Consider the following 20,983-nt stretch of genomic DNA (forward strand, 5'->3'; position numbering starts at 1 on the left):
AGGGGGGAGAGAAGGGGGGTGGTGAACGTGGGGCTCTCACAACATGGGCTCTAACCATTGAACTAAAAATGATATGGTAATGTGCCTGATCGAGTAGGCAGCCTCTGCACACTCATGCTGGATTGAGCCCTGCAGTTTCCCTTAACTGTGACATTCTTCATCACTGACAATTTGAAAATCAAGACTGGATGTTTTTCTAAAAGATCTGCTCTGGGAATGATTTGGGGATGTTCCATGACCTGTGTTATACAGGAGGTCAAGCTAGATGATCACAATTGTCCCTTCAGGCCTTGGAATCTATGAATATCTATGGCAATTTACTATGGTAGGCTGTTTTGCATCCTAATGCTCACTGAAGGCTCACACTCAATCTTAGGCTGGCAACAACAGTGTGTGAACATAGATCAAATACATCATCATATTAAGCTGCTCACAGTGAATTGCACAAACTCGTCTCCCTATGCTGCCCTATCCTATCTTAAGTAAGGCAAAGCCCAAAGTCAAGGTGGGGCAGATGCCTTGCAGTCTACTCTGTTGATCAGTAAATTTGGGGTTCTGGTAGAACCTTTGTTGAAAGTGTCCTAATTACTCATATATTTGTAGATATTCACTCAACTCTTAGAATAAACTTGTGGCTTCTGATACTTTTTGCTAACCACACCCCTTTTTGTACCTGCCTAAATGAGGAATAAGTTGATTATCTGTATTCTCAAATGGAAAGAGGTTTCTGGGGGGTTAATAATGTTCAACTTACTATTATAGCAGAGCTCTAGTTTAAAACGTGACTAAGTAAAATATTAGGTGAGATAATATCTTTTATTGGACCAACTTCTGTTGGTGAAAGAGACAAGCTTTCAAGCTTACACAGAGCTCTTCTTCAGGTCTGGAACAGGTACCCACAGTATCACAGCTAAGTACAAGGTGAAAGATTGTTTAGCATAAGGAATTTACTTGTTGTAAGAGACAACTCAAGGTGAACTGGGCAAACGTCTCTGCAGTCATAGGCCAAAGGAGAGTTAGTGGGTTATAGATTGTGGTAATGAGCCATAAATCCAGTGTCTTCACTGAGTACATGATTTTACTGTCTAACAAACTTATAAATTTAAGTTCCTGGGATCATCTTTTGAAGGTGTGCAGGTTTTCTTTGCGGGCGAGGATTGAGAGGTCAGATATGGAGTGATCGTTCTGTGAAAAGTTTTCACCCATGAGTGTTTTTGTCTGTTGTCATTTTTCTGCGTGAGTTCATTTGAGAGTGTAGTGATTGTCTGGTTTCACCCACACAGTTATTGGGGCATTCAATGCAGTGGGTGTGGTGCACCACATGTTGTAATAAGCGTATCTAGGATCCATGGATCTTGTTGAGAGGTATTGATTGTCATAGCAATGGCGATATGTCTACAGATTTTGCATCTGCTGTTATGGCAGGGTCTGGTGCCACTTTGAATTGGTGTGTCCTGGTCTCTGGGGAGTTTGCTGCAGCTGATGAGCTTGATGAGGTTGGATTTTTTTTTTTTTTGAAGGCCAGAAGAAAGAGTTTGGGAAAGATTTCTTTCAGGATGTGGTCCCCATTGCGTATGGATCATAGTTCTTTAATAATATGCTGTGCAGGTTCCAGCGTGAGGTGGCAGATGACAATTTGGGGAGTTGGTCAGAGGTTTCCTTCTCCTCATATTGAAGCAGGTTCTTTTACAATATTTAGGTGGCTCATTCCATGACAAGTTCTACTTCTCTGGTGAAGTGTCCTTGTTTGGTGAAGATGGTTTTTAAGTGTGTGTGTTCCGGACTTTCTCCTTGGAGCATATTCTGTAGTACCTGAGTATCTGGCTGTAGACCACAAATTTCTTGGTTTGTTTGGGGGTGGTTACGGGCTCTGTGGTGATCTCTGAGTTTCTTGTATATAGTTTTCTGCAGGGATCCATTGTTGAAGCTAATAAAATATGGGATCCTGGGATTTCATGTTTGTTTTTCAATCGCATCTATTTCTTATTTGCATCACTTCCACATGAACTGTAACTGATGGTCCTGCAACAACCACCTGATATCTGAAAGTCAAAATAATTCTTTTCCTTTTTGTAAACCTAAATCAAAGAATGCCTTCCTGAAGGTCTAGGCAGTTTCACACTTATTTACTAATGCAAACCATACATCAAAAATAAATCCAGTTGTCAGTCTTCACCAATAACAAGAATAAATTAACCATCCAACTATAAACAGAAAAGATTGAAAATACCCCAACCATCTGACATCCCTGTGACGGGTTGGATCACAGAAACCCCCCGGGAGCTGTCACCCAATGTGCCAAGACTACTTCTACCCCTGCCTTTTCTGCCAGCTCAGGACTCCAGCACCCTGTCTTGCTGAACCAGACACGCTTGTCTGCTCCAACAAAGACCCTGGGTCTGAATTACTTGCCCCAAAACTGCAGGTTTACCTGAAAGCAGCTAACAGAAGTGTTCCTGTCTTTAACACTCAGATGCCCAACTCCCAATGGGGTCTAAACCCAAATAAATCCATTTTACCCTGTATAAAGCTTATACAGGGTAAACTCATAAATTGTTCACCCTCTATAACACTGAAAGAGAGATATGCACAGTTGTTTGCTCCCCCAGGTATTAATACATACTCTGAGTTAATTACTAAGTAAAAAGTGATTTTATTCAACACAGAAAGTAGGATTTAAGTGGTTCCAAGTAGTAACAGACAGAACAAAGTAAGTCACCAAGCAAAATAAAATAAAACGCGCAAATCTATGTCTAATCAAACTGAATACAGGGGGCTGGGGAGTGTGTGTGTGTGGGGGTGCAGAAGTCAGGGCAGAGGGCTGGGGAGGTGTGGGAGGTGCAGGGGACTGGGGAGGTGCAGGGGTTGGGGCAGGGGGCTGGGTGTGTGATAGGGTGCAGGGGTCAGGGCAGGGGGCTGGAGGTGTGAGGGGGTGCAGGAGTCAGGGCAGGGGGCTGGGTGTGTGTCTGGGGGGGTGCAGAAGTCAGGGCAGGGGGCTGGGGAGGTGTGAGGGGGTGCAAGGGTCAGGGCAGAGGGCTGGGTGTGTGAGGGGGTGCTGGGGTCAGGGCAGGGGGCTGGGGAAGTGTGGGAGGTGCAGGGGGCTGTGTGTGTGTGATGGTGTGGGGGGGTGCAGAGGTCAGGACAGGGGGCTGTGGAGGTGTGGGAGGTGCAGGGGTCAGGGCAGGGGGCTGGGTGTGTGTGATGGGGTGCAGGGGTCTGGGGGTGTGAGAGGGCGCAGGGGTCAGGGTGGGCAGAGGGCTGGTGGGGTGGGCTGGGGTCGTGGGGGTATGCCCCAATTCCAGCCCCTTCCCCAAGGCCCCGCCTCTTCTCCTCCTCCCCCCCCCCGAGCAGCGAGCATGCTGAAGCTCCGCTCTTCCCTCTCCCTCCTGCCGGCAAAGAGCTGATCGGCGGCAGGGAGATGGGGAGGGAAGGGAACGTAGCACGCTGAGGGAAGAGGCGGGGGGGGAGGAGCTTGGCTGCTGGCAGAGCCTGCCCTGCTGCAGCAGGAGCCGGTAGCATCAAGCTTCTGCCCCCACAGGAGAGAGCAGGGTGGTGGTGGAGAAGAGCGGGCTGGGGCCCCTTTGGACTGTGGACCCGGCGCCATGGTGCCACTGGCACCATGGTAAATCCGGTACGGAGAACAATGCATGAGGAGCCTGGGTTCCTAACTTGGGGCTGGGAGTTCTACTGGGTAGCAGGCCACCTAAGGTTACATGCTACAATACTCAGCACTGTGGTGCCTAAATTCCTTTGAGGATCTAGCTCTTTGGGTCTTCAGGTCTTTCATCCTCACCATCATGCAAAAGCACCAATTTGGGGTAACCCAGTCCATCAATTTGGGGAAAAAGATATAATGTGGAAGAACTGTCTGACCAAGGGCATCATTTCCCATTTTGTCAAGGATGAGGGCTTTGCCTCTTTTCTAACACTAAAGCAAAGCTATAACCTGACACCCTGAGCAGAGTGGCAGTGTTTACAACAAAAACACTTGCTAACTATCAAATTGGTCCAGATGCCCTAGGACTGTCAGAGGCTCTAGAGCTATTGGAAATCTTGGAAATGCTTCATAAACTCCCCACGCCCTTGTCCACTAGGTCTGCTTTACTAATGAAGAGGAACTTGATTGGTCTGGGGTTGTTTGTGAAAGAATGAGAAAGGGGTTATCACAGCCCTTAAAATGATCCTAGTGGCAAAGCATATCACAGAATGTTAAAAATGTTTCTGTGGAACTCAGGTTACATCTGTTACAGCAAAAGATTCTATTCAACATGTACTGGATGCCACAAAAGTTGTGCAAGATGCAGGCCTTGTCCTCTGATGTTGTTGGTGCTGTAAATAAGGAGAAAGGAACCCTAGTGCACATGCTATGGGACTGTCCAATAGTCAGGCAGCTGTGGAAAAGAGGTGGACAGAAGAGTGAAAACAGTGCTTGGCTTCAGCAACCAAACCTCAGCTGAAAGTTATATCCTAGGTTATGTACCTGCTATTCTGGGTTGAACTCCATCACAAACACTTTGGTTCTTGAGGACTGCAATGATTACGAATGGTTTTATAAGAATGGAATAGGCTTATGCCCAGATTAGAGCAGTGATATTTTGACCTGGCTGAGTAGTGAAAGAAAGAATATATATGTATAAGAATAAGAAAGCTTATAGATGTAGAGAGCAATGATATGAATTTGAAATTCGTCCCCCATTTCTAGATACATTTGGCTAAAGAATACTGAGATAGCTCAAATAATATCAGACTTCCTTTCCACCTGACGTCTCCACTGTTTCCCTCCCATTTCCCACCACCCCATTCCTCCCTCCCTTTCTCCCCTATTTGTGTACATCTTTTATTATTAATTATTATTATTACCTCCACTCTAACAGCTTATGTCTGTGTAACATTGTCTGATTTTGTATTGCAGCTTTGACAAGTTGTAAAGTTGTGTAACTGCATAATTCTATTGGCAATCCCGTGAAATGTGCAGTATTGGGTGATGTATGTAAGCTGGAAGTCATTTACAATTATGTATTTTTTATTTTTTTTTCTTTATGAAAAGTAATGAAAAATTAATCACAAGAAAGTTATGAACAGGGGCAAGTTAAACAACAATGCCCAAAAGCAAACGCTGGAATTCCAAAGAATGCCAACAGAAAGCAAAAATTGCTGTCTTATTTGAAGTTATTTGTGCTAGTGGAGTCCTTCACCTCTAAAAACCATCCCTACCAATTAGCGTCCTGGTTTGCATTCTCAGCAGAGAGGCCAAGAATTGATTGAAGACGGAAAATAAACGTCCCTGTCACCTTAGTGGTGGTCCCACCAAAACTGCCTTGAGGCACATTGACAGCAAGTTGGGAGGGAAGTGTACTTTCCTGCTTGGGATGCACTTGTTCGGTTGATGAATAGGCTTTATTTCTAGTGCAGTCAACCTAGCATCTTCACAAGCGAATAATTCAAAACAAAACAAGAACATAGTCTTCAACCCCATTCTGAGACAGTAACAGTTCAATTCCCAACACAGAATTTACCTTTAATTTCACTGATTTCCATTCTACCTGTGACTAGAACAGCAAAGGATCCACTGGGGATTTCTCTCTGTGGTAGCACACCAAATATGGTTCCATGATATGCAAGCTAGGAATGTTAGTGCCAGTTTAAATGAACAAATTCTTAAATGGATCAAATAAATGCCTGCTTTAGTGGAGGCTTTGTTTGCAAAAGATCAAAAACATTTTTCTTATGCATTGACAGTTAATCATTTGTGTTTTGTGCTTTGAGCTAAGGCCTGCAAATTGGCAGGCCCACCCCAAACGGTTCCAAAAATGTCCTTCTCTGCCCGTAAAGCAGCTTCGAACTGTAGCTCTCTTCCTGCTGTGACCACCTTTTTCACAGCCTGAATCACTTCGGCTGGACCCTTTGTATATTGATTTAGCCATGCTTGGGCTTCTTCTAAAGATCTGGTTTCATCTGAAGACGGCAAAGTTTCCTCAGCCAGCCCGAGATGTACTGCGCTCTCAGGATCCACTTTGAGAGCACCACTTAGCAGCTTCAGGGCAGCACCACTGCCAACGATTTGTACTAGCCTGGCAGCTCCACCCCAGCCTGGTACTAAACCCATTTGCTTGTGGACAAATCTAATCTCGCTTCCTGGAGTCATTAACCTATCAGCAAGAAAAAAATATTCAGTGTTAATCTCTACATGTGATTTATATAAACAACATTAGAGTTGAGCAATGTTTACTGTTTTTTATCCCAACAGTAAAGTATAACTGGATAGCGTGCTAATTACATATATTGTCTAGCCGCTTAAGCATCTTGTACCTGGAATCTCCTAATGCCAGATAGAAACCTATCTAAGCACCATGGGCTTGAGCTCCCACTGACTTCAGCTGGAGTTGTGAGCGCTCAGCACTTCTGTAAGTTGGAAATCAGACCCTATATCCTTTGGCTGCTGTCACACAGCCCTGGTAAAACTCCCTTTGCTGGATACTCACCAGACTACTGTGTTTGGGTCCAACCATACTCGGCCTGTTTGATCTTATGCTTCCCACGATCTAACTAGGCTGCAGCACTGTCTTTTCTTGGCCTCTATGGCACACTTCCTGGTTACATGCTCACTGTTACCCTTTTGTGCAAATGGGACGACATGGCCCAATTGCCCAAGGCCAGTGCTGACCCCCAAGACTCCCCAGTAGCTTGAGTTCACCCTTTCCCAGAGCTCCAACCTCAAGGGCACTCTGGGTTTATAGGTCACCTTTTCAGGGACACATGATAGTTGAAGCAGACAGACAGGCTCTGTAAGAATTAAAAACAATCAATCTTACTATAGCTAGCACAAGGAATATTCTGATCTAGACAAAACAATGAAACTTCTGGACGCATTTCCCTGCTTCAGTTTCCTCACCACTCTTCAGCATTCTTCTAGGGTTACCATATTTGAACATTCAAAAAAGAGGACATTCCATAGGGGGGGTATTTGCATCAGTATCTACCAACTTGCGTTGTATTAATGTGTTATTATCCTGTTATATATGCTGTGTGCTACATGTCTATATTGATAATATATAAGAAAAAGTGATATGGCCTCCTCACCCTCCCGCCCACTGCTGGCTCCGTCGCCGCTTGTCTCTTCACCCTCCCCGCCCACCCGCCAGCCACTGGCTCCCTCACCACTCGCTTCTTCACCACCACCACGTCTCACCTACTCACCCCTCCTGCTGCAGGTCCCTCTGGCTCCTAGGATCAGGGGATGCCGAAGGATCTCCACTTGCTGCGCCCGCCACAAGCGCGAGCTCCGTGGCTCCCATTGGCTGGGAAAAGCGCCAATGGGAGCTGCTGGAGCCGCGGAGCATGGCTTGCAGGCGCAGGCAGCATGCAGAGACCCCTCTGCCCTGCCCTCCTCCTCCTCCCCCCCCCGTAAGAACCAGAGGGACCTGCCGGGGGGTGAGGTGGGGAGTCCCAGCGGTGCTTACCTGGGGCGGCTCCTGGGAAGCATCCAGCAGGTCCCTCTGGCTCCTAGGGTTGGGTTGGGTTGGGTCGGGTCGGGGGTGTGTGTGTGTGTGTGTGTGTGCGGGTGGCTTTCTGCCTGCTGCCGGCGCTTGCAAGCCCTGCCCCCACAGCTCTGATTGGGCAGGAGGAGCTGGTGGCACACGCGGAGACCCTCTCTGCCTCTGTGGGTGCCGGGAACTGCCCCAGGAAGCGCCGCCAGCCCTGGGACTTTGGTGCACACGGTGAGGTGAGCGGTCCCCGATATCGGGACAAAGGGCGTCCCGACCGATGTGGCAAAATCCCGGACGTTTATAGATATTTAAAAATTCCTCCTGGACGGCGATTTAAGAACCAAAAAGTGGGACATGTCTGGGAAAATATGGATGTATGGTAACCCTACATTCTTCAGGCTTAGTTCAGGGTCCTCTAAGGAGCAGGATCTCCACTCCTGCTCAAAGCTTCTCCTCTGAATCATGGAGTCTCTCTCTACCCCCCTGCTCTGCAACCTGTTTCCTTCCTCCTTCGCTGGCCCCAGAGATAAAAAGACCCCTCTACTACAAAAGCATGCCATTCAATTCCTCTGTCCTGCCCAAGCTGCCCATGCATCTATGAGCCCATCTGAGTATCTCATGGCAGGTCTATACTGCAAATTTGCATCAGCGCAGATGCACTGGTGAAGCCACTCTAAGCAGAGTGGAGACAGCTCTCCCGCCGAGGCATCAACTTTCTAATGTGCTCCGTACCAGGGCCTGCCCCCACTCCACCCCTTCCCACCCCTGCTCTGCCTCTTCCTGCCCCATTCCACCCCGTTCCCCAAGTGCACCCCACTCTCACTCCTCCTCCCTCCCCCCAGCTCCCCCGAACGCCGCTGAACAGCTGATCACTGTATGTATGTATGTATAAATATCTTCTATGTGTTCCATTCTATGCATCCGCTGAAGTAGGCTGTAGCCCATGAAAGCTTATGCTCAAATAAATTTGTTAGTCTCTAAGGTGCCACAAGGACACCTTGTTGTTTTTGCTGATACAGACTAACACGGCTACCACTCTGAAACCTGAGGCAATGGTGTATACAACCAACATGGCAAAGGCACTCAGAGGCAGATTTTCAGACAAAGATGATTATAGAAGGAGTCGAAGTTAAGAATTCGTAGTAATTACAGCTGATTCATGCTGCCAAGTGGATCTCATTAGCTCCAACCATGACTCTCTTTCTGAGGCAAAAGGAACTAGTACTAAGGTAGAGCCCTAGGAACTTTCTAGGGAGACCCTCTCTGCCTCTGTGGGTGCCGGGAACTGCCCCAGGAAGCGCCGCCAGCCCTGGGACTTTGGTGCACACGGTGAGGTGAGCATCATGTCTTTACTATTAGCTTGCCTCTCACCCTACCTTCATTTTGTCTGTTTATCCACCTGATGCATCATGTCATAATCATAGATCATTCGCTTTCAAGAGCCCCAATCCTGTAAAGTTTGTGCTTTACTTTATGAATAGCGCTTAAAATAAGCATGCGCTTAAGTCTCTGCAGTACTGGGACAGGGACTTGTCTTCATTTTGCATGTTTTTTGTAAAATGCATTGATCAGGGCTTTTAGGTGATTCGACAATAGATAATCATTCGTGTTTTTCAATGACTGCTACAATCTCATGTAAAATTGCAAATGCACATTGACTCAGCTAGGGTTTGGGAACAGCAACCTCCAGGCCAGGACCGGCTCCAGGCACCAGCCTTCCAAGCAGGTGCTTGGGGCAGCAGTCCGTGTGTTTTTGCCCCCAAGCAGCGCGCCGAATTGCCGCTGCGGACAGTGGGGGCAGTCCGTGCGCCGTTAGGGTGGCACGCACATTTCCGCCGCGGCGGCAATTTGGCGGCAGCTTCTGTCTTCTGGCTAAAGCTGCCGCCAAATTGCCGCTGTGGCGGAAACGCGCATGCCGCCCTAACGGCGCACGGACTGCCCCCTCTGTCCGCGGAGGCAATTCGGCGTGCTGCTTGGGGTGGCAAAAACAGTAGAGCCAGCCCTGCTCTAGGCCTGTCAAATTGGCTGGAGAAAATGTGCAATAATGTCACAAAAAGTCCAGCTTCATTAGACTAAACTAAAAATCTTTGATGCCCAATGAGCACATGCATGTGCACACACACATACACATATATATTTGAGGTAATTCAGTTTAAAACAATAGTGAGGGGACACTAGAATTTTGTTTCTTATTACAGTGATAAAAGTATTTATTTTCCTGAGCTTCCATCACATAAAAAAGATGAAGGGATTTTGTTCAATCTTCAGAAACCAACATCAGGCCTGGTCTAAAAACTATTTTTGTTTCAATATAACTACGTTGGTTAGGGGTGTGATTTTTTTTTTTTTTAACTGAAATAGTTAACCCGTACCAGCCCTAGTTTGGACATTGTTATACCAGTATAATGGTGCCTTATACTGGCATAGCTTTTTCCCCTTCCCTACTGGAAAAAGCTATACCAACATAAGCACCTTTATACTGCTATAACTGCATCCACGCTAGGGGTTGTTCCACGTTAACTATACTGGTATACTTTAAGTGGTACAACTTGTATGTGTACACAAGGCATTTGGATAGACAACATACAGAGAAAAATTTAGTTGAGTAGTGAATGTTTCAGTAACTTTGAAAATGGAAACAGCTTTGCAACTTTCAGTTTTAGCTTGTACAAATGCCAAGTACAAGGAGGAACAGGTAGTTTACTTGAGAAAATGAATAAAGCTCTTAGTTTTCAATGTCCTTAAGTGACTCTTTGACCCAGGTTTTGCCACTGACTTCAGTGAAGCCAGTATTTCACCCCCAATATCACAGAATCATGAAATCATAGAAATGTAGGGCTGGAAGGGACCTTGAGAAGTCATCAAGTCCCTCTTGGACCACATAAACCCAGATCATCCCTGAAAGGTGTCTGGCCAACCTGTTCTTAAAAACCTGTATGGACGGGGATTCCACAACCTCCCTTGAAAGCCTATTCCAGAGCTTAACTATCCTTATACTAAAAAGTTTTTCCTAATATATAACCTACATTTCTCTTGCACTCATCTTTATTGAATTTCATCTTGTTGATTGCAGACAAATTCTGCAAATTTGTCAAGGTCATTTTTAATTCTAATCCTGTCCCCCAAAGTGCTTGCAACCCCTCCCAGCTTGGTATCAATTGCAAATTTTATAAGCATACTTTCTATTCCATCATCCAAATCATCCCAGGACTGATCCCTGCAGGACCCCTCTAGATATGGCCTCCCTGTTTGATAGTGAACCATTGATAACAACTCTTTGAGTATGATCTTTCAACCACCTTATAGCAATTTCATCTAGACAGCTTTTCCCTTGTTTGCTTAGGAGAACGTCACGTGGGACTGTCTCAAAAACCTTACTAATAAACAAGACATTTCATATCTACTGCCTCTCTCCCCTTTCCCCCCCCCATCCATTAGGCCAGTATCCTTGTCAAAGAAGGAAATTAGGTTGGTTTGGCATGATTTGTTCCTGACAAATCCATGCTGGCTATTCCTTATAACCCTATTTTTCTGTAGGCACTTACAAATTGATTATTTAATAATTTGTTACAGTATCTACAGGTATTAAAGTTAGGCTGACTGGTCTATAATTCCTTGACTCTTTCCCCTTTTAAAGATAGGTACTATGTTTGCCCTTCTCCAGTCCTCTAGGATCTTACCAGTCCTCCATGAGTTTTCAAACATAATTGCTAACGGTTCCGAGATTGTTTCAACAAGTTTCCTAAGTACCCCAGGATGAATTTCATCAGGTCTTACCAATTTGAATACAGCTAACTTATATAAATATTCTTTAACCTGTTCTTTCCCTATTTTGGCTTGCGTTCTTTCCCCTTGTTGTTAATATTAATTGTTGAGTATCTGATCAGTATTAACCTTTTTAGTGAAGACTGATGCAAAACAGGCATTAAAATCTTCACCTTTCTTGATGTTATCAGTTATTAACTCTCATTCCCCGCTAAGTAGAGGACACACACTTTCCTTCATCTTTCTTTTGCTCCTAACGTATTTTTTTTAAAAATTCTTTTTGCCTTTTATGTTCATTGATTGCTAGGTGTAACTCATTTTGTACCATAGCCTTTCTGATTTTGTCCCTACATGTTTATACTATTCTTTTACTCCTCCTCAGCAATTTGTCCATGGTTCCACTTTCTGTAGGATTCCTTTCTGATTTTCAGGTAATTAAAGAGCTCTTGATGGAGCCATATTGGCCTCTTATTGTTCTTCCCATCTTTCCTTTACATCGGGCTAGTTTGCAGTTGTGCCTTTAATATTGTCTCTTAGAGAAGCTGCCAACTCTAGTGAACCACTTTTTCCCTTAGATTTTCTTCCCATGAGAGAACTCCAGAGGAGTATCTGCAGTAGATTCTGTTTCTCTCTCTCCTCCTACCCCAATCAAGATCTTGCCTTTGTTATTAATTAAAATCCCCCCTAGTGCTCCTGCATTGGTACTGGATTGGGGTGTTGGAAAGTGATGGAAGATGGATCCACAGCTACAGCTATTAGGAGAATTATGGCAGAATATGAAAGAAATTCCAGCTGCCCACTTCATATAAACAGAAACTACTTGATGGTGATTATAATTGTACAGTGTGTCAAAACTGCATCGCTGCAGTAAGACTAGAGAATATTAAATTGTTTTTAGAAAGCCAAAAGATGTGTTCTGTACTACCAGATGGGACTTACTTATATTACATATTGTTCAGAGTGCCAAATTAAGGTTAAGGATATTTAAAGCAGGTACATTTATAGATCCATTGATATAAGGGAAAAAAAACTGATCTTAGGTCCTCTTAAGTGTATGCTCCCGTTAATGTTTTATATGTCAAATATTCAGAACTGGGGTCTCATTTTTTTAAGAGCTGTACAGATTCTTATAAAGACATGGCTTATTCTAATTTCAAGTGGCTTAACTGAAATGGCTTCCACCTTTTCCTCTGGGAGGCTATTCTAAATTCTCATAGAACTGATTGCCAGGAGGCGCTTTCTAATATCCAGCATATATTTTCCTTTGCTCATTTTTATACCATTACCTTTGCTTATAAGTGCCTCTCTGGACTGTCCTAAGCCCGTCCATTTAGGCATTTATGTCTTTCTTCCTTTAGCTGCACATGGATAATTCCCACTGATTTCAGAGGGAGCCACCTGTGTTATCTCTTGGCATTCCTGTTAAACATTATTTAACTTAATGACAAACATACAGTTATTTTAGTCTCTCAGTCCCCACTCTGCCTTCAGCCTCTTAATAATTAAAGCCCTGCTCCTGCAGACTGCTCCATGCTGACAGACCCCTGCACAGCTTGCAGGACTGGAGCCTCAATTGCTATCCCCTGAATTTCAGCTACTGGCATCTTTCCAATACTGATGCACCAAAAACTGTATGCAGCTCCCCAGTGGTACAGTCCAGGAAACAAATGCTTAAAAAACAACCCTGGATGTAACCTTTCATATAACATTAAAAAGAAATGGGGACTTAGCAAATTCCTTTTACTTATGGCAACTGGATTCCTCAGCTTGGGTACATTTTAAGGGTACAAAAATTCAGCTGCTAGGTAGGGACGTAAGGTGATACACAATGTGGCACTCATCACACTTACAAATCAGGGAAGGGAAGTGTTAATTGGTTAAATGATCATGTTACAATATGTTAGGATTGGTTAGTTAAATTTCAGTAAAATGATTGGTTAAGGTACAGCTAAGCAGAACTCAAGTTTTACTATATAGTCTGCAGTCAATCAGGAAGTAAAGGGGGGAATGGGAACAGGGAATGAGGGTGGGGGAATTGGAATCATGTTTTGCTAAGGGGGCGGGAAATGGGAACAGGGACACAGGCAAGGCTCTGTGGTGTCAGAGCTGGGAAGGGGGACACTAAAGAAGGAAACTGGAATCATGCTTGCTGGAAGTTCACCCCAATAAACATTCAATTGTTTGCACCTTCGGACTTCGGGTATTCTTGCTCTCTGTTCATGCGAGAAGGACCAGGGAAGTGAGCGGGTAAAAGAATAAGCCCCGAACAGGAAGTTAGAGCTAACCCTTCTGTAATGTAGAGGATTAATGGTTAAAGTCACTGCAGCGGCGTATCTGAGGGTATTCACTGAGTAACAGACAGAGTGCAGATGAGAGAGGTCATGTGGCAGAAGAAGCACTAAAGGCTGAGCTCTTTTTACCCCAAAATGTGTTGTAGTCTGCATAATACTGAGGTAGCATCCTGTTCACAAATATCTGATCCCATCAAGTGAATAAAGAGGTGCTCCCTTGTTTGCCCAGTGTGGGATGTTTGGCTTGGCTTCACTGGTTATGTTTTCTCCCCGCCCCATCAGGATCTGCAGTCTGGAACTACTATGTAAAGCATCTCTCCTCTTTCTAATGTCGGGAAACCCAAACTTCTCTTCCACACATGGTATACTTTAGGGTTACCATACGTCCGTATTTTCCCGGACACGTCCAGCTTTTTAGTTCTTTAATCACCATCCGGGAGGAATTTTTAAATATCTAAAAACGTCCAGGAAAATACAGACATATGGTAACCCTAACAAAGACCCGGAGCTGGTGGCGCTTCCTGGGCAGCTTCCGGCGCCCGCCGGCCGGCAGGAGCCTGCAGTGTGGGCGGGGCGGCGCCTAGGCACAGAGGCGGAGGGGGTCTCTGTGTGCTACACCAGCTCCCTCCTGCCCAATCAGAGCTGCGGGGGCGGGGCTTGCAGGCGCCAGCAACGGGCAGAGAGCCCTCCGCCCCCCCAACCCAACCCTAGGAGCCAGAGGGACCTGCTGGATGCTTCCCAGGAGCTGCCCCAGGTAAACACCACTGGGACTCCCCACCTTGCCCCCCGGCAGGTCCCTCTGGCTCTTAGGGTTGGGTTGGGTTGGGGGGGCGGAGGGCTCTCTGTGTGCTGCCGGCGGCTGCAAGCTGCGCTCCGTGGCTCCAGCAGTTCCTATTGGCGCTTTTCCCGGCCATTGGGAGCCACGGAGCTCGCGCTTGTGGCAGGCGCAGCACATGGAGACCCCTCAGCTGCCCCTGATCCTAGGAGCCAGAGGGACCTGCAGCAGGAGGGATGAGTAGGCAAGCGGAACGGGGTGAAGAGGCAAGCGGTGAGCAGCGGGGGTTGAGTAGGTGAGCGGGGGGGGGGGGGGAGTGAAAAGGCCAGCGGTGGGCAGTGGGGGTTGAAGAAGCAAGCAAGCCAGTGGCTGGCAGGCTGGCGGGTGGGTGGGTGAGGAGGCAAGTGGCAGGCAGGGAGGATGAAGAGGTGAGCGGCGATCCAGCGGCAGGCCTGGGGGGGGGGGGGGGTGAAAAGGCCAGCGGCGGGCAGTGGGGGTTGAAGAGGCAAGCGAGCCAGCGGTGGGTGGGCGGGAGTGAGGAGGCAAGAAGTGGCGAGCCAGCGACAGGCGGGGGTTCTCGGGGCGGGCATGGGGGTTTCTGGTAGGGGAGTGAGGAGGCGAGTGGCAGGTGGGAGGAGGCGACCGGTGGGTGGGGGACTGAGGAGGGACACAGCAAGCCAACGGTGGGCCAGGGGGTGAGGTGGGGTGCAGTGGCAGGGCCGAGCAGGGAGGGGGCAGGACCTGGGGCACAGTAGGGGCAGAGCGTGGGAGACTGTGGGTGGGGCCGACACCCCCCGATGGAGTTTCCTCTTTTTTGAATGTTCAAATATGGTAACCCTAGTACACTTACACAGCAAGTGGGCAAAATTACAAACGCCCTGGGGTTCACGGATATGAGTCCTGGTGCAGTCTAGGAATCCATATGCAGATGTCATGGATTTATTAATTCCTCAGATTTCTATAATAACTGGTGGTTTTAGCGAATTAGTAGAAAGCCATTTCCCTATGGGTTGTAAGACAGTGATCAGCAGTGGAATATAATACCTTAAACATGACATGTCCTACAGAGACAACCATTCAGTCATTGTCACTTGTCTGGAGTCTATTCAACAAGATTTTAATCCTACCTGAAATCACATGCAGTGGTAAATTCTGCTCCACCTCCCAGAGCTTTTCCTTGAACTAATGCAACACTAATCAGAGGCAGCCTACACAAGAGAGAAAGACAGAGGATTTTTATACCCAGAGTGTATATTTTTAATACCAATGTACAAATAATGGAAGGACTCAGACATTGTATTTCTGCAGTAAGCGCTCAGTAAACAGAAGTCATAATTCAAATGCCTTCAGTCTCTTAATCTGTGCATGTAGACAAAACAAAACTGATCACTGCATTTATGCTGCAATATTTATACCATGCTGGAACACCAGGAGAACAAAGCATCTAATGGAATAACTGATTTTTTAGACAAAGGAAATGCAGTAGATCTAATCTACCTTGATCTCAGTAAGGCATTTGATATAGTTCCACGTGGGAAATTATTAGTTAAATTGGAGAAGATGGTGATGAATATGAGAATTGAAAGGTGGATAAGAAACTAGTTAAAGGGGAGACAACAACGGGTCATACTGAAAGGTGAACTGTCAAGCTAGAGGGAGGAGTTTACTAGTGGAGTTCCTCCAGGATTGGTCTTTGGACCAATCTTATTTAACATTTTCATTCATCACCTTGGTGCAAAAAGTAGGAGTGTGCTGATAAAATCTGCGGATGACACAAAGTTGGGAGGTATTGCCAATACTGAGGAGGACCGGAATATCATACAAGAAGATCTGGAATGACCTTGTAAACTGGAGTAATAGAAATGGGATGATATTTAATATTTCATGCATTTAGGAACTAACAACTAGAATTTTTACTATAACCTGGGGATGTATCAGTTGGAAGTGATAGAGGAGGAAGACGACCTCTTGATCACAGGATGACTATGAGCTTGCAATGCAATGTGGACATGAAAAAGGCTAAAGCAATCCTAGGATGCATCAGGTGAGGTATTTCCAGTAGAGACAGGAAAGTGTTAGTAGCATTATACAAGGCACTGGTAAGACCTCAGCTGGAATACAGTGTACAATTCTGGTCTCCTGTGTTTAAGAAAGTTGAATTCAAACTGGAACATCTGCAGAGAAGGGCTACGAGAGTGATCAGAACAATGAAAAACCCATCTTACAAGAGGAGACTCAAGGAGCTTGGCTTGTTTACCATAACCAAAAGAAGGCTTAGGGAAGATAGGATTGAACTATAAATATATCAGAGGGATAAATATATCAGAGGAATAAATACCAGGGAGGGGGAGAAGTTATTTAAGTTAAGCACCAGTGTTGAAACAAAAACAAATGGATATACATTGGCCATCAACAAGTTTAGGCTTGAAATTAGATGAAGGTTTCCAACCATCAGAGGAGTGAAGTTCTGGAACAGCCTTCCAAGGGGAGCAGTGGGGACAAAAAACCCAACTTGTTTTAAGACTGAGCTTGATAAGTTTATGGAGGGGATGGTATGATGAGATAGGCCACATGTCACTGCAGGCAATCAACAACTGCTAGTAGCAAATATCCCCAGTGGCTGGTGATAGGACACTACATAGGGAGGGCTCTGAGTTACTACAAAAAATACTTTCCCAGGTGTCTGGTTGCTGGGTCTTGCTGACATGCTCAGGGTCCAACTGATCGCCATATTTGGGGTTGGGAAGGAATTTTCCCTTAGGTCAGATCAGCAGAGATCTTGGGGGGATTTCGCCTTCCTCTGCAGCCTGGGGCATGGGTCATATCCTGCTTTAAATTAAATACTCTGTAATCTAAAGTCTTTAAATCATGATTTGAGGACTTCAATAACTCAGCCATAAGTTGTGGATCTATTACAGGAGTGGGTGGGTGAGGTTCTGTGACTTACAACATGCAGGAGGTCAAACTAGATGTTCACGATGGTCCCTTCTGGCTTTAAAGTATATAAGAGTCACCTTCATTAGTGAAACAACCCACTATTCTACCGTGAAACGTATCTACTAACGAATTATACAAAATATTGTTAATTATTTATCTAGCCACATAAATGCACATAGTGCCCTAGAGACAAGTAAAAGTCCATTCCAGTACCTCAATGAGGTTATGTGGAGACCTAATGTGCTCACAGATGGTTACAAGCATTGGGAGTGGTGGTAAGAGAAACGGAGGACATGGGTTACAACAGAAAGGTCATTTGGGTTTTTTTGGAAAATAACATGCACATATGTCAAGGCTGATTCCCCACTCTGGCACTTTGAGTGCATAAGGTGGGGGCCTGCAAGGACTCTAAAAATTAATACTTGCCGCTCCAGATTTGTATTAAACTTCCAACGTTACAGCTTTTCTCTGTCCTTGAATTGGTGGATGCTGCCACCACCCAAGTGCAAAACCCCTTTGAGAACCCAGGAAGGTGCACTTGGGAATTCCTTCCTCTGGGGTACCCTCAAGTCCTTTCAGCCCCCCTCCGGGGAAGAGCTGAGAAGAAAAACAAAGGAAATCAGCGGTTGCCACCAGCTAATTAAACAACATGTGCCCAAACCTCTTAGGACACAATAATCCAATTCTGTTCTTAAAAAAGGTAAACTTTATTAATAAAAAAAAAAAAAGAAAATACATCCCGGACTTAGGCTTTTGCCAGATTTAAAACAAACAAACAAACAAAAAAGACCAACCCTACAAGAATTAAGCATCAAGAATAGCTCTCTTGAGGTCCAGCTTAAAGGTTACAAGCAAAACAAAAGCACCTGGGGTTAGCACAGAGGAATCCACAATCCATAAAGAAATAAAAGGGATAAATCTAATCGCGTCTTCCTAGACATTTCCTGATCTACTTTCATATCTGGAGTTTTAGATGAGTAGTTTCTAGGTATGATACTGATAATTTTTCATACCTGGCCCAAGCTTCTCACAGCATAACTGCTCCCTGTCTGCCTCTCCCTGAGAGAACAGACAGAGACACAAAGGGGAAGTCTTGTTTCAATTTTAAAAAGTTCTAGCCTTCCCATTGGCTCTTTTGGCCAGGTGCCCACTCACTTCCTTTTACCTATTCATTGCACAGAGACTTTTTAACCCTTTACAGGTAGAGCAATTAGAGAACAGCTACTAAGAGGGATTTTATAGCTACTAGCTGGCTGGGTGTCTATAAAAGGGAGTTCTCCCCCCACCTCCCCCTTTCATTTATCACAACATCCTGAGGATTTTGGTTGAGGGTGGTTTACGTGAAGGCTGGGATGATTTTTTAAAATACTGAATTTGATCCACTTCCCTTTTCCACCAGCAGAAGCCTGGACTATGGGGCCTCTGTGGCAAAAAGTCTGCCTTTAGGAAGTAGTGATGGGGTCAGCAACACTAGATTGATCTGAAGTCATCCATCAGAGTACAGAAAGTGGGCAGGGCTGGATGAGGTAGAGTGTGGCTAGGACACCAAAATAATTCTGAGATTCGGAATGGTTTCTAGGCAGCCTCTGCCTGCACGTCTCCTATAGAGTCTCATTCATAAATGAAACTGCCCTTCACTGACAGAACTCCTGAAGGGCAGAAGCAGTTTGTAGCCTTTGCGATTGCTGTATCTGCCTGTATCCGCTGGGGGGAGTCTCGGCCCACTGTTACTTCAAGGTGAGTAATACTTTCATTAATCGCACTAACTTGAGGTCTACCAGGAAATTGAAGCAATTGGTCAATACCAGTTTACATTTCTACACAATAGGTTGTCTCTAATTGCCAGACTAAACGTAATTCAGTGAGTTGATGGGCAGTTTATTATGAGGTTAAAGAAGAAACCTAGATTCAAAAATAAACTTCAGAATTCTCCATCGTGGGTAGACAGGGAATAAAACCACAGTAGCAGGAACAATTTTCAGCCCCCAACAATGTCTAAGAGCCATCCCTTAGAGAAGCATTAATGCCTGTATGTCTCGCATTCACAGAGACAAGGCACAAGGAGCTTATTGGAGAAGAAGGATGGTCTTGTAGTTAATGCACTCAGATGGGAATCAGAAAATATGGGGTCAATTCCTAGGTCTACCACAAACTTCCTGTGAGATTTTAGGTAAATCACTTAATCTCTCTGTGCTTCAGTTAAATAGTATCTTTATGCCACTGTTTGTCTGTCCTGTCTATTCTGATTGTATTAGATAGCATCCACGCAAATGGAGTCCCAGTTCTGACTGAGACCTCTAGGCACTACTGTGTGATACAAACAACAGGTCTATGATCTCCTGGGGAAGATTACCGAAAGACGTGGAGCTTGGCAGTTAACCCATATCAATGCTCTCTCATATATCGTTTGGAAATATAGAACCTTTTTATCTTCCAAGTGCCCCCAACAGACATCTTGAAAAATGTTAATGACAAATAAAGGACAGAAACAATCCAGAGCACAGACTCATTAGAAATGCTATTTCTTGATTTCTAAAGGGATGCTACAAATAATAGAGAACAAAAACCAAGTATGAAAACCTATCAATGATAAAAGTGAACTAATACCCCTCATCTGCATGTTCCTTCCATGAAGTGGCTGACCCAAAATAATAAAATAACGCACTTGTGTAGGCTGTGTAAGTTTTGCCTTCCCACTTTTGAAAGCTCACTAGCCTCCACTGAGTTAACTATAGAAAATGTGAAGGCCCAGATTTTCAAAGTGACTTCAGCCTGCCCTCCAAATCTAGGTCTGCAATTTTAACCTAAAACTCAGAGTTGTATGTACAAATCAGATTTAGAGACACACACGTCGCTACCCAACTTGCACACATAAATATGAGACTTTGGGTTCCAAAAGCTTGCACAATTATAAACTGTGTATGTAAATTTAGAGGCCACTTCTGAAAATGTAGCCAGAAATGCATTGTAGTCCTTGCATGATTTCTTCATGGAGAAGAAGAAAGAGAAAATATTACCTCTTAAGTCTGGTTAAGGTGTTTTGCATAAACATGCAGATGTTCATTCCATCCTATAAAGAATAAAAACAAAAACAAAAAACAGATTCACCCTAAGATACAGCAAAGTTATAGAAAATTCTTTTGCTCTCTTAAGGCCCTGATTCTGATCTCAAACTAGTTTATTCTTGTGTAATTCCACTGATATCAATGGAGTTGCTATGGATTTATATTGATGTGAGTTTAGAATTAAGAACAGTGTTGATAAGAGACTGTCAAAGTTAGTAGACTCAAAATATTTATAGTTAGTCAAACAATGCCAAATTATCTTTCACAGGACATTTTTGATATTATTTATTTTATGAAAAAAACACACCCCAAAACATTTCAATTTTCAATTCAATGTTGAGTGTAAATTTTCAGTTCTCAGTATAAATTTTTGCTTTTCAAAAAAACAGAAAATTTAGATTGAGATGAAAATTTTCCATTGAAAATTTTATTTTTCTCTAAAAATGGTTCAACTAAAAAATTCTGACAACATCTACTAGTCTCCCCTTTTATATCAGCTTGCAAAGTCTATTCATTGAACTGCACATATGTATTTCTAGAACAAATGTTTCAATTCTGCTTAAGAGAGAGAGAGAGAGAGAGCATGCTAGTTAGTCCTGTAGCTGTGTGGATGAGATGGAACAAACCTGTGGATAAGTAAACAGATTTTTGCTTCAGTCTTTC

At 44.7% G+C, this 20,983-nt stretch overlaps 1 protein-coding gene across 6 annotated transcripts in view; it reads right to left on the reverse strand.

Annotated features, from left to right (window-relative positions):
* Window positions 1–797: 797 nt before the first annotated feature.
* ECHDC1 (ethylmalonyl-CoA decarboxylase 1) overlaps window positions 798–20,983 on the reverse strand; it is a 92,485-nt gene continuing 72,299 nt past the window's right edge. For all 6 annotated transcript variants that reach the window (XM_065588538.1, XM_024113798.3, XM_024113801.3 and 3 more), the window contains 3 exons: window positions 20,273–20,325; window positions 15,446–15,526; window positions 798–6,149 (listed from right to left, as the gene is read on the reverse strand). In XM_065588538.1, the coding sequence (XP_065444610.1) occupies window positions 5,744–6,149; window positions 15,446–15,526; window positions 20,273–20,325 (540 nt within the window). In that variant the 3' untranslated portion in view covers window positions 798–5,743. The remainder of the gene's footprint in view (window positions 6,150–15,445; window positions 15,527–20,272; window positions 20,326–20,983) is intronic.

The sequence above is a fragment of the Chrysemys picta genome, chromosome 3 (genome assembly GCF_011386835.1).
Source record: "Chrysemys picta bellii isolate R12L10 chromosome 3, ASM1138683v2, whole genome shotgun sequence".
In the NCBI taxonomy this organism is placed as follows: Eukaryota; Metazoa; Chordata; order Testudines; family Emydidae; genus Chrysemys; species Chrysemys picta.